General features: G+C 40.3%; 1 protein-coding gene across 2 annotated transcripts; it reads right to left on the bottom strand.

The window, feature by feature from the left end:
• Window positions 1–167: 167 nt before the first annotated feature.
• SLITRK5 (SLIT and NTRK like family member 5) lies at window positions 168–6,475 on the bottom strand (the record flags this gene model as incomplete). 2 transcript variants are annotated; one of them, XM_081214754.1, is made up of 2 exons in its annotated part: window positions 168–3,126; window positions 6,409–6,475. In XM_081214754.1, the coding sequence occupies 2 exons, from the start codon at window positions 6,473–6,475 to the stop codon at window positions 221–223; spliced, it is 2,973 nt and encodes a 990-aa protein (XP_081070880.1). In that variant the 3' UTR covers window positions 168–220. The 2 variants fall into 2 exon arrangements, with proteins under 2 accessions (XP_081070880.1, XP_081070881.1); XM_081214755.1 differs by lacking the exon at window positions 6,409–6,475 and adding an exon at window positions 5,648–5,714.
• Window positions 6,476–24,533: the final 18,058 nt, after the last annotated feature.

Below are 24,533 nucleotides of genomic sequence, written 5' to 3'. Positions count from 1 at the left end.
AGAGAAGGTGATGTGCCTAGTTTACACAAATGTTTCCCCACGTGTAATATTAAAAGGAAATTGCACACCCTTTCAGTATCTTCCACCGAAGCTGAGAATCTCGTGCCAAGGCACTTCACCCTAAACGTTGAAACAACACAATTAACCAAATGTGTTCGCGGTGTGTGTCTGCTTGCTTGTCGGTTTTAAACGCAAAAGCTCCAAGGGAGTTTCTCTGCCTTTAGAACTGGCTGAATGTGGTCTGTTTTTCCAGCACTTCGAGGTAGTCCGGCTCAACGTTTAGTTTTGCTTTTAACTCCAGATATTCGTTCCTGTTGGGTTCTACAAAGACAGCACTGGGGGGGCTGTAGAGCACCGGTTCCCGCAGCCTGCTGTCCCCCGCCCCCGGGTGCAAATACTGATGGGGGCGTCTCAGGTCATAATTGGGGGAGAAAGTGTAAGCAGCGGGGCTGCACGGGAATTTGGGATATTCCGGGATGCTACTGCCGGCGGGGGCGGTGGAGCAGTGTTTGTCTGGTTCTAAAATGCCCCTGTAAAAGCGGTCGGCGTCCTGCACCGGCGACAGTAGGTCCTCCCGGGGCTCGATGGTGCTGACGCTGTAGGCGGAGCTCCGCAAGTGGTGGCTTTCCCGCCTCTCCTCCTCCCCCGGCTGCAGCTGCAGCTGCGGCGGGGGCTGTTGCTGTTGTTGCTGCTGCTGCTGCGGCTGCGGCGGCGGCGGCGGCGGCGGCGGCGGCTGCAGGTGGTGGTTGCTGCTATAGGTGACCTTGAGCTCGTGCAGGTCTTTGTAATCCTCCACGGAGTTGCCCTCTCGGGAGCGGTAGATGGGGTTTTTGCACATGTGGCCCAGCGGATGGGGGATGTACTCGTACACGTGGCCCGCGGGCGTCTTCACCTTGGGCAGCGCTGGCCCGCGGTGGTGCACGTGCGCGTGCGGGTGGCCTCCAGCGCCGCCGCCGCCACCGCCGTACACGCTGTACTGCATGTTGAAGGCGCTCACGTCGGAATTGTTGGTGCCGGTGTGGTCGCTCTGCTTCTTCTTCCTGCGCTTCATGACTAGCACGAAGAGCCCGGCGGCCACGAAGACCGACATGATGAAAACCAGCAGCAGGCTGAGGATTAACACGGACAAGGGCACCGACGACGACGCGCCTCCGCCCGCGCCCAAGCCCGCGGGGGCCCCGGTGCTGTTCAAGCGCACGGCGGGGGTCACCGCGCTGGTCCTCGCGGGGACCTGGATGGAGGAGGGCGTGGGCGTGGAAACCTCCACGTCCGAGTAGTCTGGGCACAGCAGCTCCGACTTAATGAAGCGCATATCCATCTCAGCGAACTTCTTGGGCGCCTTGCAGATGACCTCGTCCACCAAGACGCCCACTTTGAGCTGCTCGACCCACAGTTTCATGCCCACCACGTCGCAGGTACAATCCCAAGGGTTGTCGTGCAGGTCGATTTGGATGAGCGACTTCAGCTGGTCCAGAACCCCACTCACCGGCAAGGAGGTGAAGTGGTTACTCCTCAGGTTCAGCCTGAGGAGGGTCAGGCCTGAGAAGACGCCTGAGGGCATGGTCTGCAGGAGGTTGTCATTCAGGAATAGCAGCTGGAGGTTGGGGACCGGATCGAAGGTCCCAGACTGAATCTCGCGTATGAGATTGTACTGGAGGAAGAGATACTGCAGGCTCTGCAGCCCGTAGAACAACTCCGGACTCAGCCTCTCGATCCTGTTGCCATTTAGGTAGAGGCGCCTCAGGTTGGTGAGATCCCCAAAGGCGCGGTCCTGGATCACGGAGATGCGGTTGTTGCCCAGATGCAGAAGGTCCAGCCCGGTGGCCTCCAGGAAGTCACTCCTGCGCACCAGGGCGATGTAGTTCTCCGTCAGATACATCTTCTTGGGGTTGTAGGGCTTGGGCTGCAGCTCCGCGATGCTCTCGATCTTGCGTTCCTGGCAGTTGACGTTGAGGCCCAGATCGGAGATTTGCAGGTTGCAAGTGCACGCGGTGGGACACTCCAAAGGCACCGGAGATTTGGTCTGGTAGGCGATGCTGGGGCCATAGTTGCCATAGCCCAGGTCCTTGGAGGGCTGCCGAGAGGTGGGGCGCACCCTGGGCTTGTTGGGTTGGCGAGTCCCCTTGGGGGGCTTCAAGGGGGGTTTGTAAACAGCAGAGGAAGAAGTGGCCACGGAATTCACCGATGCCGGGGTGGTATGTAAATACCCCGTAGTGCTCAAAGGCGACTGCGGCCTCATCTCATAGTCTGAAATAAGTTTCCTCGGGCAAAGTTCCTGCTTGGACACCTCGTCCAAGTCCCGGCCGTGTAAGCGGAAGGGGGTCTCACAAACCACATCCCCCACCAGGGCCGAGTAGGAGATGCTGTCTAACCAATCCTTCAGAGAGATCAACTCACAGGAGCAATTCCAGGGGTTTTCCTCCAGCTGTAACTCCACAACTTTGTCCATATGCTGCAACAACCCCACGTAGGGCAGGAGTTTCAGCCGGTTCCCCCGCAGGTCCAAGTGCGTTAAGGGCACAAAACGGAAAAGGTTGTTGGGTAAACTGGACAAGAGATTGTCATTGAGGATAAGCACCTGCAACAAATGCAGTTTCCCAAAAGCGTTGGGTTCAATGACACTGATGTAATTGTAATCGACCTGTAGGTACTCCAGGCTCTCCAAGCCAAGGAAGGTATCATCACGCAGAAGTTCCAGTTTATTATTGTTCAGATGCAATCTCCTTAAACCCCGCAGCCCGTGGAAAGCCCCAGTCTCAATATCCTGGATAACATTGCTACCCAGATGCAAAATTGAAGCCCCAGTGTAATTGACAAACTCATTGGGATAGAGACGGTTCAAAAGGTTTCCAGACAACAAGAGGTGGTAGATTGGGAAACGGGGAGGGCTAATTTCAGAGAGGCTGATGATCCCCCGGTTTTCACAGCTCACAGTTAAAATGCCATCCTTTTCCTCACAAGGACATGCATTGTCACAAATTTCCCCATAATAATCGATGGTTTCTGCACACGAAAGGACGAGAGATGTTAGAGCAAAAGCTAGAGTCTGCAGCATCCAGCTCTGCATTTTTCTGTGAAGGTCCTGTTCCAAAGTTACTGGGGGGCAGCAAGTGTGCATTTTATCTCCTGCAAGGGAGAGAGGAAACAACAGAATATGACAAAAATTTAAGGGATCAATCAGAAAGTCTCTCTCTTTCCTAGTACTACTTCTCTGAAATCCAGGAGGGGCTATGAATGAACCTCCCCTCCCCCTCCACCATCCATGGTACCTCGAAATTCTCCAGACTTTATTAAAATCTGACATTCATTTTGACTTAAAGGTTGATTTCATTTCCTAATGACAATAGGAACATGCTGCTCTTTACAAGATAAGGGCAGGTTAGGCAAAGTCCCATTTTAGTATTCTTCCCGGCTCCCCCCCCCTTTCAAAACCAATCCATAAATATACATAAAATGGCTGTCAGTTCAGTTTCATGGCTCTAATTTAAGAGAAAGGAAGCACCATTTTACAAGGTTCCCCACCTCACCTATACCCAGTCCCTCTGCCTTTCCTTCAGAACCTCTTCAGGTGACAGTTCACAGTGAAGGTCTCCCGTTTTCACAGAAAAGCCAGGAGCCACAATACTTGGGCTATTTTAAAACCATCGCAGGAAATGCCAGAGTGGGAACCTAAAGAATGCTTTCCAGAGGCAAAAAGGATGCAAGATAATGCATCAGAAGGACCCAGAAGAAGCTCTTAAATCACCAATTTTCTTCAGGAGCTTTGAGTGTGGAGAAAAAGGAGAGCGCGTTCGCTTTGATGGTGGACTTCACTATCACGCTATTAAGCACATCAGCGTCCTAATTGCATGCACGGTGCCACTTAGCAGCTCTCTGCCCTGAGAGCGCCCTGCGTCCACTTCTCCTCATTGATCATGTCAGCGACGCTACTAAACCGCATCTCTAAGCCACTGAAATAGTTCTGCACGACGGATTACAAAGAACTCTGCGAAAGCATCCGCAATCCCGGAGCACCTCTCAATACCTGGAGTTTAGGACGTTCCTACTGCTTACCGGGAACTAGCTAAAAGTAAACCAAGGACCAGCGCCAAAGCCTCTCTAACCTCGGGCTCCGCGTCTGTTTGCCACGGTATGCAAAACGAACCCTACCGAATTTGCAAGATTTGGAGTGAACTACCACCTCGCCAGCATCCCCATCTTTGGAGTTGCTTATTACATTTAATTGGCAATGCTTTATTCCTCGACCCCCCCTTTTTCCCCCGAGAAAGGGGACTTGGGCTGATTAAGAGGCAAAATAGAAGGGTGTAAGGGAGGGAGAACAGCAAGTGACACAAGCCAGTGCTTTAATATCCGAATTTCATCTCCCCAAGGAATCAATCTGAGCCCCTCTCCCTTTTCGTTCTGGCTTTCTTTTTGTCCCCTTAAAGGCTTCCTTCGACTTCCTACTTCGAGTCGACAGCAGCACTCATAAAGGAAAGGACATAAATGGAGCGAGTGTGTGAGCGTGTGTGAGTGCGTGTTGCGTTGGCTGGGGGAAGGGGGGTGGGAATATTTAGTAGAAATGCTGGGCTCGGGGAACCAATGCCTTTTCTCTGGTCAGCCTTGCCTCTCTGCCTCGCCACCAACGAAGTCTGATGTCGAATCGCAACCTCAAACTAAAGCCAAGACGTTTCTGAGCCACGGGTTCAAGCCTGGAGACCTCGATCTTCATCCCCGAGCCGACTCCAGCCCGCGTTATTAACAGCCCCTGCATTCTCACGCACATGTGCAAGTGTGCCTGCGAATCATTCACGTGTGGCCACCCAGACGTGTCGAGACGGATGGGAACCCACAGTGTATAAACGTCGCAAGTATCTCCGACCTCCCAACGCAAAGACAAACACCTCCCGGCTTCAAAGCGGCCAAAACACCCTCTATGAAAGCAAAACGTTTACCTTGACATTTCAGTTCTCCGCGGGATCAAATCTGCACATCCATTCAAGTGGGGTTGGGTCCCCTCCCCCTCCCTCCCGGTGCTTCCCCGCCCCCATTCACCTGCCGCCCCTCTGACAGCCCATCGCAAAATGTGTCCAGCCAGTATTAAAGTCGAGCGTTTACAACTTTAATTCAGTTCTGGATAGCCAGGGTCGAGGAGCTTCCTCTCACCCCACTCCCTTTCCCCTCCTCCTGGCCAACAAAGGAGCCCCAAAATTTGAAAAAATAAAGTTGAATCAGCCGGGGAAGGCTGACATTCTGACTGGGAAACGCACCTCCGATGTAAATTCGCGGGTACGCGGCACATTCTGAGATTCTCAGATTTTTTTTTTTAATGGAGGGCGGGGGCGGGGTAGTTGTATTTGTTTTTCCCCAAAGAATTTAAACCCTGGATCGTGGCCCTGAACATCCCTGCATTAAACAACGTGGGGCCGGGCGGGCTGAAGCCCAGCACCCAGGCCGGAACCGCGGTTCCGGGCACAGCTGCTCCCACAGCGGCCCAGGCAGAAGCGCCCGGAGTTCCAGGACGCGAGGGTCCCCCTCCCCCATCCCGCCCCGAAGCGAAGGAAGGGAAGGGGGGGGGGAGGGCGGAGAGGGAAAGAAAGCCACTCGGCCGCCACACACACAGACACACACACTGGAGCCTCTTTTGCAAAGTAAACGGCCGACTTACCCCGTCTCACATCTCCAAGGCCCACTCATCATAGCCACCCTTACAAAAAAATTCCTCTTTGGGGTGTGCACCGGGGTTCGGAAGCCGAGAGAGGGCGAGCGCTGCGATCCGAGCGGCTGGAGAAAAGAGGCGCCCGGACGCCGCCAGCCCCGGGCCGCCGCCGTGGTGGCGACTGCGGGTTCCGGGGCTCCCCAACCGGCTCTCCCCCGCGCTCTCTGTGGTAGTCGGAGCCGGCAGCGGGCTGGGAGGGGGGAGAAGGGGGCGATCGCGAGCGGCGAGCCGGGAAGGGTGGGGGAGGGGGCGGCGGAGGACCGGCGGTCGCGGCACCTCGCATTAGGGGCCGGGAGCTGGAGCCGGGCGGGGCGGGGAAGGAGCTGTTGGAGGGGGAGGAGGCGTGGAGCCCGAGGAGGGGGACGCGGAGCAGGCTGCCCGCCGGCCCAGCCAACGTGACGGTCAGCCTCGCCGCGCGCTCGCACCCGCTCACACTCATGCTCACTCGCTCCCAGCCGCGCCACCGCGCGATCGCGGGGTCCCCGGCATCCTTCGCCGCACCCCCGAGGCGGGTACTTACAGTTGCCATCTGTATAGGGGCCAACTTTCTCCAAGCCAGCGGCGGCCGCCGCCACCCGCTCCAGCCGCCTCCGGCTCCTCGCACCCTCGGGCCTGGGTTCGCGCGGGCCGGCCCTCCCCTCCCCCCTCGGCTCTCCTCGCCGTCTTCACCACATTCCCCCCTGGTCAGTGGCGCACGCCCGGGGACGAGCCAGAGGGAGCGGGGCGCAGGGGTGTGCATACATCACCCGCCTTCTTCTTGCAGCGCACACTGTACATGGTAGTGAGGGGGCGAGCGAAGGTGGCACCGGCCCCTCGGCTGCTCCCACGGCGGCTGCGGCTCCTGCGCCGTCCTCCGCCCCCACCGCGCAGCGGAGACCACCGCACTGGGATCCCGCCGCCGCTGTCCCCTTTCCAAGCCCGCCGCCGCGGCCCCTAATTAGTACATGCAAGGCTCCCGCATCCTCTTGGCTGTTTCATCGCTCCCGGTGTTTGCAGGGGCCTTTTCCTCTATTCCTTCTGTTGATGCGGCGCACGATCGTCATTATATTTGGGATTCTCTATCTCCGACATCCTTGGGGGTCCGCGGGGAGGTGGGGGGGGCAGGAGCAGCGTTGTTCTAAGCCTGTGGCGTGTCCCGGCAGCCCGGCGGCTCAAAAAAAACTTCGAGAAAGTCGCGTCTTCCCTCCCCGGCGGTGAGGAGGTGGCTACGCGGTAAGCAGCGCAGGGGTCTCTGAGACATCTGCTTCGGCGCGGGCGCAGGGCCCCATGCAGTGCACTTGTTTATTGTCGCGCCACCGGTGCGAGCCAAGCTGCAGCAGACATGATGGGCCCGGGGCGAAGCGGGCCCTCCGTGGCCGATAGATGGCAGCCGAGAGCGAAGGCGTCCCTGGGCCCCGGCGGCGCAACCGGAGCGCCCCCAACCCTTGGATGTCACATTCGTGGGAGACAGAGGACTCTTGGACCATGTGCGTAACTCTAGCGTGGGACTGTGCAATCCTCGGATTGAAGAAGGGAGGGGTGGAAATAACGCCGACAGTGTCAGGCTTGTTGGTGGTCAGGGACAGAGGATTAGCCCTGGGCTGAACGTCTGCCTTCCACCTCCCATTTAGACTAACACAGCCCGTGCTGCTGACTCTTGTACTTAACTGTAAAGGACCCTGGAAGAGGGAGTGGTTCATCCTAGCTGCAAACAAGGGCGCTATTTTTTTTTCTTAAGAATTACGTTTTATAAATATGTTTGGGCGATACAAGGGAATGTGAACGACTTTCAGAGAGATTGTGAACGTATTTGGTGTGTACTAGAAAGCTGGAAGTCCCTAAATAAACGCAGTAACGGTAGAAAGCAAGTTTCTTGAAGAGTCACCTGCTAAACTCTACTAGCGTCATCTCTACAGTAAGTATTCCTGGCTCTTTCCATGAAACCAGACACCTCCCTCCCCCCTAAAAGGGTTTTTACATTCATAAGGCATATTTCCAGTGTTTGTAATATTTGAGCTGCAGTCCATCCCAGGTATAGAAAAAAAGTTGATTGTTATAAGTGGCCCAATGCAGGCTGAGTGCACTGTTCCTTTGATAACTGGGTGGTTTTACCACTTAAATGTATTTTATCCATTTAATTTTGGAATTAATTATATAGTATCTTTTGGAGTCATCTTAAACATAATTGATATTGTGTCTTTCTTGGTAATATTTGGGGTAACATTGTGGTTATAATATCCTGATTAAATACAAAATTAATATAAATTCTGGTATATATGTATATACATATAGCCACTAACATATCTTCCCACATCTATGTTGAGTTAGAAAGAGTTTTCTAGAGGTGGTGAATTTTGCAGTCTCCTGAGGTTTTGCAACATTTCTTGAAATTTCTCCTGAATCTATTCTGCAAATATATTTTTTAGTAAGGTCATTCATACTTGGCTTGGAAACAATTCTGTTTATTTTGCTTCAATGTGGGGTAAGTGTAAGTGAGGAAGAAAAGCAATCGGTAATATATAATTAAAAAGAAAATATTATAATAGAACTTCCTGTTAAGTTTAGAAACATTTGGCCTAGGAATGATTGCCACTTGCTACAGGTACATTATATAAACAGGTAACTTAAACTTCACCCAAAAAAGGTTTGTTGCTGTATTTATTTATTTAGTCAATATCTTCTAACATTTTAGAACATTTATTTTTTAATAAATGCTTTTATATTTTCAAAATGAAAGTTCTAAAGTGTCATAATTTTCAAATTACATATTAATTACAGTTAGAAACTTTTGGAATATAAATGTTCAGTTCTATCACAGACACATTTTTTTCAATGTTGATAACCTCTGTAGAAGTTCTCAAAGGGTATAAAATAGCTTATCTAATTATTGGACTACTCAAGATAACTGAAACATAGTTATTTTAGTTCATTCTTCTATTACTTTCCTAAATCTTCACAATTGGATTTAATAACAAATTTTAGTTTAATTTTTGTTTTTGTCTTATTTTTACTTTATTATCCTAATTAAAATACATTTTGTTGAGCTAAGAAGCACTAAACATGTTTGCAATGAACGTAGGTAATAATTTTGTTAGAAACACCGACACTAAAAATATTCCAGTTTACCTCTTGTGGTTCAAATAAATAAATGACAACTTTCTGCCATTAACTCAATATTAAGGATGGCCTGAGAAGCCGCCATTAGTTTACCACTAGGTGTCTCTATAAGCTACTTTGCAGGAAAGTGAATTTTGAGAAAATACTGAGACATGAAGAAATAACAGAAGAATGGGGAAGGAAAACATCATAGAAATAAGGAAGAGCCTCATTTATTAGTGTGTAGATTCCTATTTGCTTTGAGTGTTGACTATTGCCTAGAAACTAAATAAATAAATCATGTAACTGATCAAATTTGAGCAAGATTTTTATCTACAGGAACAGACATATTCATGTTTTAGTCTATATTCAACAATATACAGTCATATGATATGTATACATGCTACCACACAACACTCAAACGCACGCATATGATTACATAAACACACTTAGGAACTAGAAAATTAAATGTCTGATCAAAAACATCTCTCCAGATTTAAGGTCATTGACACTAAATTAAACATTATTTGACTGAGGTGGGTGTGAAAAGCTGAGAATCTTTGAATGTTTATGAATATATTTATGCATATAATAATTATATCATGATCTAGTGTCATTATAAATACATTTCATATGTGGTAATATATTTGTCAATAATTAGTGCAAATTATGGACATAATTTGATACCTGCCTATTAAAATTTAAATTCAAACCACAATTAGCATATTTGTCACTTGAAACTGACCATACATTTTTGTGAATTCATATTTATTATTACCTGGAATTATTGTTTCAGTGCCTTATGGACTCTGGAGGAATTCTTATGTTAAAAGCATTTCTTAAAATATCTCATCATATTATATTTGTGTATCACTGTGTGGGTTCTTCAGAATAGTAAAATGCTTAGTCAGGAATTATAGTCCCTCATGCAGCAGTCTAACAGAGATTATAAACAAGGAAGTTCTTTGGTAATAATTATGAGATTTTATGAGTACAAATCAACATCATTGAGATCTAAAGCCAGTAGACCTTGTATTTTGTTGTTGTCAGCCTGACTGGTGAGTTAGGATTACAGAATTCTAATGCTAGATTCCAGACTCCTCCCAAATTAGCTTGAAGAGATTACTTACGTTATGGTAATGGCTAAGAAGACTATAGTATCTTATTTAATAAATGAAAATTTTTTCAGATTTAAGTTATATTTTTAATGTCTTTGAAATTGAAATTACATATACCACATATCCCTGAAAGGAGAAAAGTTTCTCCTGGAGGTGAAAACATGAGTCATCATTTATGATTGTTTCTCTATGCAATTGCTAAACTAAATAACTGTATAGCATATGTTTTTGATTAGTTTGATACTTTTAGAATTACAGCAGTTAAATACATCATGCAGTGATATTTGTCAAATCCGAAATGGCCGGCTAAACTAATTTTACCAAGATTATTTATTCACTTATAGGCTTAGTTATTTACAGTCTTAGGAATACGCTCTCAGAGACATAAAAGAAAGAGGTGCAAAAAATAGACAAGTTTCTTCCTGTCTCATATAGTTCCTTGTAAATACCCTCTGATTTTTTGTGTGTGTGTGCCAGAATTAGGTATTAAAACATACTCTTTGGAGGACAACTTGGAAATATCTACCAAAATTTAAAATGGATATATCTTTTCAACAATCATATTTTCAGAAAGTAGCCTACAGGTGTACGGAAGTTAAGTACACAAAATGATATATAAGAAGATATTCCTTGTAACAGATGCTTGTATTTGTAAATGACTAAGAATGGCCTATATGTCTGACTAAATGAAAAGTGGTATACATCATTCTATACATTGGAAGACCTTTCTTCCTGTAATAACAGTGTATATAGGAATACAGTTCTGTCATTATTAATAGTATAGATAGCATCATCTATGTACCTTGTCGAAACTGAGAGAGAGAGAGAGAGAGAGAGAGGGAGAGAGACAGAGGGGGAGGGAGAGAAGAGAAGTTTTCTGGAATGATACAGAAATCCAGCAATAGCGATTGCCTCTTGGAAGACTGGGAAATCTTGAGTAGGATGGAAATTTATTTTTCACCATATATATATATTTTTCAACTATCAGAACATTTCAATTTACATTCACATTCCCAATAAAAAATTAAAAAGAAAAAATATGTACTTCAGAAATAAGGATGATATCTCGAAGAATGATATGAGAAGTGATAAAGAGTTGAAGATGATTTTACCAAATTAATTTCTGTCCTATAGTACTCGAAACTATTTTATTTTTTATGACACATTGCTATCAATGGAGGCACTGAATATCTTTCTAAAAATATGAGTGTAAATTAATTGGCTAAAATGGTTTCTCTTCATAGCTCTTATACGTGACATTCAATTCTAGCTGTCAATATTAATTAATAGAATTGTAATTAATAGAAGCTAGCTTCTGTTATCTTCACTATACAGAACCATGCTGTGTACTGGCAACATTAGCTTTATTTGATACTCTGATGATGAAGGGAAATATCAAAATGGTTCTTTAGAGAAGATAAGTAATTATACTTGAAATTGTCAGCAGCAGATCTTCACTGCTGTCTACAGGAAGATGAATGAGGGTGTAATTGTGACGTATTTTAAATATACAAACTAATACCTGGCCCCGTTAGAACAAAGTCTGCTGCCTTCTGGCTTATATTCACTCACTGAAATATGCACATTCCTGTGGAAAAGAAGCAGTTTCATTACAGAGCCAGATAAGCTTTTCTGTGTATCTTCCTCCTGGAGCTATGATCTGTCTCTTGGAATTCATGAGTTCTTGGTTCTCAAATATCTCTAGTCATTTCTAGGAAACAAGTCCAAATAAGCATTATGTTATGCCTAGATTTTCTGTATCCTTTCCGGTTTTTCCGATAAAAACAATTAATCGTCCTAAAACATAGTTTCCTCACAATATTTTAAGATGGATCATGGCTTGCATGAAAATATCTAAATTAACCTTACATTATTCAACTTTTATCATCTGGAATCCTTCATTCAACAGGAGACTCCCATAAGACTTTTATCCCTTCAAAATAAATCTGCTTTTCTCCCAACTCCAAAACTTCGGTTTGTGCTGCCCTTTCAACTAACTGGCTTTTCACTTCCTCTACAATTCTTTTATCTACTGTTCTAGAGAATTCACTGTAGATACTTTCTTCATCACACACACACACACACACACACACACAAAAACAACTTCCATGATAGCAGAACCTACCTCATAGGGTTAAGGTGAAATGGGCAGGCACTTAGTAAATTCTATACAAGTTTTAGTGGCTGTTGTTGGCTGGTTTTGAAGCGTTTTTTCCTAAGAAAGATCTATGAAACTTCTGTTTTCCCTTCTGTACTTTAGTCCCTGTACAGTGTGATCTTAAAGTGAAATCTTAACGGTCCTGTTGTTGTCAATCACGTTTTAGCACACAAAGTTTATATCTTTATGTTTGGATGATATCATACACAACCCAAAATGATATAATTTCAACAGTGGTATCAGGCAAAGGCTTAACTAGAAAATCAAGGGGTTTTTTTTGTTTGTTTGTTTATTATTTTTTAAATGACAGCATTTTATTATAGCACTTTTTCTGATTTTGCTAAGACAATGAAGACTTCTCAATATAAAATGTGAATATTTATAAATTAAAATATTATAATAGGTCTTAAAAAAAACCCAAAAAAACTTCCCTGTCCCCTCTAACCAACATTAAATATTTGATTATCTGAACATTCTCTTGCATTATCTAGCACTTGCTGTAGCATAGTGTTCAAGTAACTGCTTAAAGTTTTCTTTTTTCTGAACTAGATTATCATGCCTTATTGAGAACAGCATTTTATTGTGTTTGTTACCCCCTTAACAGTGAGAAAAATGAGCTCCAAAAAATTATTTGTATACACAAGAAATACCCATTAATGAGTTTATTCATTCAACACGTTTTTTTAGTACCTATATTGTGTTAAACACTATTATGTTTGATATAAAACAATTAGTTGATTCATATCAGGATGGTTGGGTGATTTTAGAGATATTTTGACTTTCTGATAAACCACCTGCATTCTCTAGTCAAAATAAATGGTATAAAATAAATAAAAATACTATTGCATAAATTGTACACTTGAATAGTATCTCTTGTAGCATATATTTGTCAAGCCTCTGCAAGATACTCTCCAATAGAACTTTCTGTGATGGTGGAAGTAATCTATACCTGTTTTGTCTAATATGATAGCCATTGACCACATATTACTACTGAGTAATTGAAATGTGACTGGTAAATACAGGAAATACAATTTTAATTTTTAAAAGTTTAACTTGTTTAAATTTAAATAGCCGCATGTGGCAAATGGCTACCATATTGAACAGTGCCGTTTTGGAATATAAATCCCTGGAAGACTGAAACTGTGTTTCTTGTGCAGTTTCTGGGATACCTTGGAAATTCAATCAGTATGAACAGCTGCACTCGTAACTAATGATGGTGATTATGACACCCTCAATAAATAAGGACAGTTATGATTCATATTTGGCAAGAGGCCTGATTTGCATTCTGTTGAGGGTCTCTATTCAATTCTGTTAAATTGCATGGAGTTGAGGGTCTCTATTCAATTCTGTTAAATTGCATTGAGTTGAGGGCCTTTACCATTCTTTTAAAGATTTCAAGGCATTTTGCAGGCATTTCGAAATTCCTTACTACATGCTCATTACACCCTTATAAAGAAGGAAAGGTAGATTATTTTATGTCGCTAGAATTTTATTATAAGATAAGTGCCTTTTTATGCATGATGAAGTACTCTCTAAAGTGCTTTTCTCCAGATCACACAGTGGGATGTTAGTAGTACTGGAAAAGAAAGTCTTAGATGGGTATTTTGCTTCAGGAGTTTTCTAGAAGAGGCTTTTTGTGCAGAGAAGTCAGTCAGTAAAAAAACTGCACTTGAACCCTTGCATTCCATCTATTTGAATGCAAAAGCTCTATCTGGAAGTTTAGTGGTGTTTTGCACAATTAATGTAGGCAGAGTTTGGACAGCAAATTGTAATGAATGAATTTATTGAATGCAAATAGGGCCTCTAATTTCCATGAAGATCTGAATAAATCTCAGTTTAAATAAAATCATACTTATATATTTGAAACAAAGATGTAATAGCTTGGTAACCAGTTCCAAGTATAACAAATTATTGTCATTTTTGAGATTGTTTTGTTTTTAATCAATCTATCTGAAATATTGGTAATAAAATTAACCTATATTTCCACTGTGGGAAGAATCAGTATAGCTTCAAAAGCAGCATTAATGGCTTCAGAGCTTAAGTCCAAAGTAAGTAGGAAGCCACCTGATCCAGAGCAGTAGAGTGGCTCTCAGAGATCTCAACCCCATTCTTGACTCTGGCTTTGCATCAGGTGTGCATGTGCATTTATGACGACACCTCTCTGGGTAGATCACAGGTTTTATATATAAAGAATTCACTTTTTTTCTCTTCAATGGACCATAAGACTATACCACACCAGTTAATCAAATGTTAAGTATTAAAATGTAATCTCCTTGGAAGAAAAATAACATATAATTATTACTCCTAAATTGTAGATTTTAAATTATTCACTTTATCCTAAAACATAAAGTTATCTTCATATAAATAAATATTGGCAATCCAACGCCCACTTGTGCATGGTGTACCTTCTGTGAAAAACAGATCTGCGGCAGTTCAGTTTTTGTTTAATCTAAAGTGATGCATTTTTTATACCATGACCAAAGATATTCCATCAATCTAATGAAGCTTTTACAGTGACACTAGATTCATAGTTACTGTCATATGACATATTTCAATGTTTGCTGCAATTTTAATTGATTGTTACATATCCCAATGAACAAAAAACTGAGCTGGATTTGAATCACCCGTATAAGATGCACAGTTTTTTGTACAATCAATCTGCATCCTTAATTTCTATATTATATAAGTAGTGACTGTTATGCAGGCAGACTTTGGTCAATGACTACACTGCCACTTACCCATTTGAAGATACTCATGAATTTCTTTCTAGGTACTTTTAAATTTAAAAGTATTTCATTCTAGTATTGATATTGTAGCATTTAGAAGTATTATAGTATATAGAGAAAGGGAGGCCTAAATTGATTTGTCACAAAAAATAGGAATCTATTTGACTATATTTTTCAATTTGTAATGTGATTTACCAACCACAGTTAACATAAGCATCATCAGGCAATTTATACTTCATTTATAATCCAAAATCAAAGGTAAATAAAATGTATACATACATACAACATACATATACTCATTTACTATTTGGTAGCTATTTTATGTACATTGTCTCATTCTTCCATGTAATTATTACAGCAACTTTATGAGGTGTTTTTCCTTACAGATGAGAAAACTGAGTTTCAATGTAGTTGATGATACTCCGTAATTCATACAGACAGTACATAGCAGCTCCAGACTATGAGAGAATTACAAGGACTCTCAGTATCCGTTTTTTCAACTTAACTATGTCAATTCAAATGCACACTTTTGAACTTTTATCTCAGTTTAAAGAAAAAGTGAGAATAATGTATATCAATACTTAGTGATCAGCTTCAATTAAGACACTTTCTAAGTGATTCATCATTTCTATAATGTCAAATGTATTCTAAATCAACAATAGGAATACATTCCAAATTATTAATACATAATACTACTCTTTAAAATATCACCATAATAAAATATATCTTAAACTGGTCATGAAATATATTTATAAATAAACCATCTTTATATTGATCTACCTTAAGAATATCAAAGACATTATTAACTACCAGAAGTTATTTTCACAGTAACCCAAATACATAAGGTTCTTAAAACAATACTTTTTGAATATTTATAGTATAATTTTTCCTAAAGTAAAAAAGTCTCTAATAATAGTTTTCCCCTATTTTTGAGTTTTTGACTAATTATTATTTTACATTTAATAAAGCAGGAGTCAGAGCATGCATTATATACCTCCTTAGAAAAATCAATAATAAAATACTAAAATGATTCCTCTGAGGAGGATTCACACCAACAATTTCATGCATAAGTTTAGAGATATAACTCGATAGTCCTTTGTGACATGAATTTGTTTTTAAAAATAATTGAAAATTGAAAATTGACATGACACATATTTTCTAAATTTTTTCAAATTAATACATACAATGAGATGCCCATGATTTAATTAATTTTCCTAATAAATGATAAATCACTTTAGTTCATGAAAATATTAATCACAAATAACCAACATCCACTTACAAATAGTTACAAATAAAATAATAAATATTTTATCATTTTTAAACATCTGACCTTAATCTTATCAATCATCTTTATCAAATAGTCCAATTTCATTTTGAATGGAACATGCAAACCTCCATAAAACTCAAAGAAAATATTTGAGTGTTTGTGTATGTCAGCATTTCCTCAATGTCAGTAAAATTATAGTGGGATGATTTGCCATAATTATGAATCTCCAAATATTGAACATTTATAAATATTAGAATCATTATTGGCTATCACTTCATCTACTTATAACCATGCTGAAATACATAAGTGTGTAAAAACAATAAAAGTATCTGTCCACTTTAGCAATCATGACGTTTCTGACCACCTTCTCCTAATATGCACTCAGAGAGCCTGCAGCAGTGCTCGAGAATGCATCTTGGAGTTCTTCCAGAAACTCTGAGTCAAAGAGCAATGTCTGCATTCACAAAGAAGCATTCACAGCTGTCAGAAGTTAAATGTCCATGAGACTCATGGTACAGCTGCAGTCCTTCCAGTACACTGACAATATCTGTGGAAACCAGAATTTGATAACTAGTTTTCTCCATGGAAAAAAACGTCACAGAAGAATGATGAATCTTTGCCTCACCAATAATAAATAATTATGCATTCACAGCACATGAAGCATCATTGTCCTATATTATTTAGCCTGCAGTGCTTTTGCAGCTAATTTTCACTAGAAAGTACTCTTACTACATAAACTGTTAATGAACTTCTTGTAGGCAAACACCTGCAGACACCTGCCAGCAGTGGGTGCATAAGGTTCAGGGTGGTAGAAATTGCAGCATAAACCAGAATCTGTGAAACAGTATTAGGGAGAAAAGAGTGTGTGAGAGCATGCATGAGTGAAGAAATGCACACATGAACAGGTATTTTGTGTTTCTGTTTATACTTGATAAAATCAATAGAATGAATTTTTTTCCCCAATGTGTAATATAGTTGAGTAGAGTAATAGAAAAGCAAGCTATATTTGCAAATAAGGTTTTCAGTCTGGGATAATCTACCCCAATTTATTATCACGTGTTTTTAGGATAAATGATTACTATGCTGAAAATGTTTAGTCATATATTCTCTATGTCGATATAGATATAACGGTCACTGAGACTTTGAATTACTTAAAAAATATACTTTTTGAAAATATCTTAAAATTCTAGGTGAGATTATAAATACCTGTTTCTGTAATAGTTTAGGTGAGGTCAAAATGGAGGTAAGTGGATTAGCTTACCTTTGGGTAACTGTTCAATTATATGGTTGAATGGAAAAACCCATTTGAAAATGTATTGGTTTTTAATTGTTGAGTCACTTGGCTGATCAATAGTCCCTAAATACTATAAAGACCTGATTCCTAAAACCTAATGAATTATTGAAGATTTACTTCAAGGGAAATTTTTTAATGTGATCTAAAAGTTGAAAACAATTATAAGCTTTTTAAAAATATCAGTTTTTGAGTATGTTTTTGGAGTTGTTGGTATGAGAAACAATGAAGAAAACTGGAAAGCTAGTCGCATTTAATTTTTAAATTAGCAGGACCCTTAGAGATTGTGGAATACTACACCCTAATTTAAAGGACCCAGATAATGTAAATGTTTTAACCAATGTGGACCTCCATTTATTGGAGAATTAGGTAGCTCTCCCAATTTTCTGACCCCTTAGTCAGTGTACCTTAGACTGAACAAAAATGTATAGCTTAGTAAACTTGATAAATAATTTATCCTGAAAAATATGAAAAGAAAGAAACATGAACAACCACAGATTCCATGCTACTTTGACAGGGTCCCAAGTCATTTGCATAAAACCTTCATATACTGAATGGATTATCATAAAAAAGTCAGCTTGGCAAACATCATTCTCAATGATGAAAAACTGAAAGCATTTCCTCTAAGATCAGGAACAAGACAAGGATGTCCACTCTTGCCACTATTATTCAACATAGTTTTGGAAGTCCTAGCCATGGCAATCAGAGAAGAAAAAGAAATAAAAGGAATACAAATTGGAAAAGAAGAAGTAAAATTGTCACTGTTTGCAGATGACATGATACTATACATAAAGAATCCTAAAGATGCTACCAGAAAACTACTAGAGCTAATCAATGAGTTTGGTAAAGTTGCAGGATACAAAATTAATGCACAGAAATCTCCTGCATTCCTATACACTAACAATGAAAGATCAGAAAGAGAAATTAAGGAAAGAATCCCATTCACCAATGCAAAAAAAAAAAAAAAAAGAATAAAATACCTAGGAATAAACCTACCTAAGGAGGTAAAAGACCTGTACTCAGAAAACTATAAGGCACTGATGAAAGAAATCAAAGATGACACAAACAAATGGAGAGATATACCATGTTCTTGGATTGCAGGAATCAGTATTGTGAAAATGACTATACTACCCAAAGCAATCTACAGATTCAGTGCAATCCCTGTCAAATTACCAATGGCATTTTGCACAGAACTAGAACAAAAACTCTTAATTTGTATGGAGACACAAAGGATCCCAAATAGCCAAAGCAGTCTTGAGGGAAAAAAACAGAGCTGGAGGAATAAGACTCCCTGAATTCAGACTATACTACAAAGCTACAGTAATCAAGACAATATGGTACTGGCACAAAAACAGAAATATAGATCAATGGAAAAGGATAGAATGCCCAGAGATAAACCCACGTACCTATGGTCAACTAATCTATGACAAAGGAGGCAAGGATATACAATGGAGAAAAGACAGTCTCTTCAATAAGTGGTGTTGGGAAAACTGGACCGTTACATGTAAAAGAATGAAATTAGAACACTCCCTAACACCATACACAAAAATAAACTCAAAATGGATTAGAGACCTACATGTAAGACTGGACACTGTAAAACTCTTAGAGGAAAACATAGGAAGAACACGCTTTGACATAAATCACAGCAAGATCTTTTTTGATCCACCTCCTAGAGTAATGGATATAAAAACAAAAATAAACAAATGGGACCTAATGAAACTTAAAACTTTTGCAAAGCAAACTACAAACAAGACGAAAAGACAACCCTCAGAATGGGAGAAAATATTTGCAAACAAATCAACAGACAAAGGATTAATCTCCAAAATACATAAACAGCTCTTGCAGCTCAATATTAAAAAAACACTCAACCCAATTCAAAAATGGGCAAATCTAAATAGACATTTCTCCAAAGAAGATATACAGATGGCCAAGAAGCACATGAAAAGCTGCTCAACATCACTAATTATTAGAGAAATGTAAATCAAAACTACAATGAGGTATCACCTCACACCAGTTAGAATGGGTATCATCAGAAAATCTACAAACAACAAATGCTGGAGAGGGTGTGGAGAAAAGGGAACCCTCTTGCACTGCTGGTGGGAATGTGAATTGATACAGCCACTATGGAGAACAGTATGGAGGTTCCTTAAAACACTAAAAATAGCATTACCATATGACCCAGCAATCCCACTACTGGGCATATACCCAGATAAAACCATAATTCAAAAAGACACATGCACCCCAGTGTTCTTTGCAGCACTATTTACAATAGCCAGGTCATGGAAGCAACCTACATGCCCACTGAAAGACGACTGGACAAAGAAGATGTGGTACATATATACAATGGAATATTATTCAGCCATAAAAAGGAATGAAATTGGGTCATTTGTAGAGGCGTGGATGGATCTAGAGACTGTCATACAGAGTGAAGTAAGTCAGAAAGAGAAAAACAAATATCGTATATTAACTCATATATGTGGCACCTAGAAAAATGGTAAAGATGAAGTGGTTTGCAAGACATAAATAGAGACACAGATGTAGAGAACTAGCGTATGGACACAAAGGGGGGAAAGTGGTGGTGGGGGGTGGTGGGGGGATGAATTGGGAGATTGGGATTGACATGTATGCATTAATATGTATAAAATAGATTACTAATAAGAACCTGCTGTATAAAAAATAAATAAAATACAATTCAAAAATTTAAAAAAAGTCAGCTTGGTTTATTGAAAAACTTCATTATGCAAATGAGCAATAGGTAACCTATTAAGATGTGGTCTTACCATGTGTTCACAGAAAAAAAATCAAGCCAATAGTTTGGTTAACTTTCTGGGAATAAATAAAATTGGCCTGTGATTAAAGTGTCCTATAATTATGGTTACATGCATATTAAGTTATGCATGTTAGATCATGCTTAGAATACCTTCATTCCTGTTAGGGGCCTCATATCTGTACATATCTGATATCAACTAATGCACTATAAATACATTATATCTTGGATTCTTATTTGTGGGTGTGTTGAATTTGATAACATTTTAACAGAATTAAAATACAGAATGTTTCTCCACTTGGAGTTCGGGATACATAATTTTTCTGAAAAATTAATTTATTAGTATTGGCTGCGTTAGGTCTTCATTGCTGCATGTGGGCTTTCTCTAGTTGTGGAGAGCAGGGGCTACTCTTCGTTGCGGTGCACGGGCTTCTCATTGTGGTGGTTTCTCTTGTTGTGGAGCACGGACTCTAGGCATGCGGGCTTCAGTAGTTGTGGCTCACGGGCTCTAGAGCACAGGCTCAGTAGCTGTGGCACATAGGCTTAGTTGCTCCGTGGCATGTGGGATCTTTCTAGACCAGGGCTTAAACCCGTGTCCCCTGCATTGGCAGGCGGATTCTTAACCACTGCACGACCAGGGAAGGCCCAGGATACATAATTTATATAAGAATATTGAGCAAAAATCTGAAGTGTATAACTTTTTTTCTTTCAAAACATTGTTAGGAAAAAAACAGGTTTAAATAAGGCACATTTTTATTGCATTTTTAATTCAATAATTCTTTATTAAAACATATGCATTTAGTGTTTTTAAACACAAAAGTATTGGTCTTTTTTGATTGCGTTGTTGCTTTCTACTGAGTGTGATGGTCTTTTTCACAGATAGTGAAGGGATTAAAAACAGGTATTTGGATAAACATTCCCTAGGTTTCCATTCCCATCTCTGCCTTTTAGTGATTTCTTAAAATATTGGTTAATTTATTTAAATCAGTGCCTCTGTTTCCTCATCTATAGGATATGTATAGTGACAATACCTACATTTGTTGTGAGGATTAAATGAGATTACTTGTAAACTTGTTAGCATACTTCTCAGCACATTGTAAGCACTAAATAGGTGTTAACTATTATTATTGTTTGTTGTTATATTATTGGTTATTACAGGCACCAACATAGTTTTAATCTACACTATAATGCCAAGAATTAGAGAAGGCTACATAGGATTGCAGCAGAGTTCCCCCATCCCCAGAATAGACATTGTTCAAGACAACTTGCTTTCATTATCAGCTGATCCTGATTAGTTATGAATTTATAGCACCGAGGGTCTGCCATTGATGAAGTGGTTGCTGGCTTACACATTTCACCAGTTATTTTGGCTACTGGAATAAGAAAATGGGAGTGCTTGCCAGACAGCACTTTCTAGTAATGAATTTTATAAAACTCATGCACGTACATTGTTCCAAAAGATCTGAAGGACAGCGTAGAGGAGAAACCATAGTTTTGTGTCTTGGGTTTACAACAGCATAAATAACAAAATATTGTAGTGAAACTATATGGGAAATTAAGTCAGGTTTAAATGTGAAATATTTTGATATACTAAAGAAATTATAAAGCCGTTCTTAAAACTATCTTCATGATGAATATATAATTTGGATATATTTAAAATAAGTCTGTAGTTAACAGTTAATATTTAGATATTAAAGTGAAGTTTACTTTTATAGAAAAATACAGGACAGTCAATTTAAATGATGAGATATTAAACTCTAGTGTAAATTACTTAGTTTATCATGCATATAGAACATTATGTATGCATACCACTAATTCAAATTATTGCTCTGCTGTATTATCTATTAATTTTTGTCAGTATGTATGTACTTATAAATTAGAAATGTTATGGTTTTATTGTTACTTTAAAGAATATATATGTATATATTTGCTTGTATATTCTGAATTTATATTATTTTAAGCATCCTTTCATACTAAGTTTGAATTCTGTTATTTAAAATTTTCCTTGTAAATGCCCCTATTATTGTTGTTGTTTTGTTGTAAAAGTGCAATTTTGAAGCCCAAGATTATGACCTTGAAAGTCACATGTAAGAAAAAACTTGTTCCTCTTGAAGAAAATATTTTGACCACGGATATTTTGTTCGAGTCCATAAAGATTAATTTTGGTGCATTTGACTTACACATACTACTTTTCACATGACAGAAAGCTATATAATAACTTTGGTCTCATATTTGTGGAAATGGATGGCTTAGTTTATACACATGAGCATGTGTGCACATGCACACACACACATACTAACACAGAGGGAGTGAAAATGATAAATGTACACACTATACATGGAGTATCCAATTTTCAAATATCAGAGCATAATAAAGTGCGCTCACCATAAATGCCATCCTGAAAGCTGAATTTTTGTTTTTTGCTGCCAATTTCAAAAGACATTTACCATATGTATGCCAATAAACCCTTTATTTGTTCTCACTAATCTATAATTTCCTTGATGATAGGTAGCAACTAGGTTATACTACGATTTATATCTCCCAGCAACTGGGCTACTTGTTGACTGATGTTCACATGGAGATTATGATCTGCTACATCTGTCCTTCATTTCAAATAACATTTATTATTATATCCAAATGTTAGTTAATAGACATTTTTTGCTGGGAGAAAACCCAGTGATTCGGATTTTACTGCACCGTGGGAGTTTAGATGTTTATAAAATATTTTATGTCGCTTTGATTATATATATCAAGGTTCTATGTTGAGGCGATATTCAGATGGCATCTTTAGGCACAGTCCCTAAACCTGTTTTATATATTGCTTGCTATTTTCTAAAGCCTTAGTGGATGGATTTGTGTATTTGTTTGCTGTTTATGTTTTTATTCTCTACACCCACAGCCATATTATTGCAAATGCAGAATAACCCAAGGCTCAGACCTTGAACGCACTGGGGCCATGGTAGCTGGACTGCTCCAATCATCCAGAGGGCTCCTGCCAGAAAAAGACTTCAGAAATATATAGCCATGTAAATCCTGATTGTTGAGGAGGCAAGTTGTAGCTGACCATTAAAGCTGCTCTGTGCTAGCTTAAAAGACTGTGGAGAAATGTCTATTTAGGGCTTCTGCCCATTTTTGGATTGGGTTGTTTGTTTTCTGATATTGAGCTGCATGAGCTGCCCGTACATTTTGGAGATTAATGCTTTGTCAGTTGCTTCTTTGGAAAATATTTTCTCCCATTCTGAGGGTTGTCTTTTCATCTTGTTTATGGTTTCCTTTGCTGTGCAAAAGCTTTTACATTTCATCCTCCAAAGAAAATATACAGACTACCAACAAACACATGAAAGGATGCTCAACATCACTAATCATTAGAAAAATGCAAATCAAAACTACAATGAGGTATTACCTCACACCAGTCAGAATGGCCATCATCAAAAAATCTACAAACAATAAATGCTGGAGGCGGTGTACAGAAAAGGGAACCCTCTTGCCCTGGTGGTGGGAATGTAAATTGATACAACCATTATGGAGAACAGTATGGAGGTTCCTTAAAACACTAAAAATAGAAGTACCATATGACCCAGCAATCCCACTACTGGGCATATACCCTGAGAAAACCATAATTCAAAAAGAGTCATGTACCACAATGTTCATTGCAGCACTATTTACAATATCCAGGACATGGAAGCAACCTAAGTGTCCATCGACAGATGAATGGATAAAGAAGATGTGGCACATATATACAATGGAATATTATTCAGAGATAAAATGAAACGAAATTGAGTTATTTGTAGTGAGATGGATGGACCTAGAGTCTGTCATACAGAGTGAAGTAAGTGAGAAAGAGAAAAACAAATACCATATGCTAACACATATATACAGAATCTAAAAAAAAAAAAAAAGGTTCTGAAGAACCTAGGGGCAGGACAGGAATAAAGACGTAGATGTACAGAATGGGCTTGAGGACACAGGGAAGGGGAAGGATAAGCTGGGATGAAGTGAGAGAGTGGCATGGACATATATACACTACCCAATGTAGAATAGATAACTAGTGGGAAGCAGCCACATAGCACAGGGAGATCAGCTTGGTGCTTTGTGTCCACCTAGAGGGGTAGGATAGGGAGGGTGGGAGGGAGGGAGATGCATGAGGGAGGAGATATGGGGATATATGTATATGTATAACTGATTTACTTTGTTATAAAGCAGAAACTAACACACCATTGTAAAGCAATTATACTCCAATAAAGATGTTTAAAAAAAAAAAAAAGGACTGTGGAAACCTTCTGGCAGTTGTTAGAGTGATTACTTCTAGCCTTCCTTGTCTGCTAAGAGCAATAGGTGATTCTAAAATGTTCTGCCCTCTGGAGTTCCTGAATTTGCAGTGTGAAGTGTTAGGAAAGTCTGATAAATGTTTTCATGAAATAAAACACTCTGAA

This window comes from Mesoplodon bidens (assembly GCF_964165515.1).
Source record: "Mesoplodon bidens genome assembly, chromosome: 17".
Classification (NCBI taxonomy): domain Eukaryota; kingdom Metazoa; phylum Chordata; class Mammalia; order Artiodactyla; family Ziphiidae; genus Mesoplodon; species Mesoplodon bidens.
This window is presented reverse-complemented; position numbering and strand designations above follow the sequence as displayed.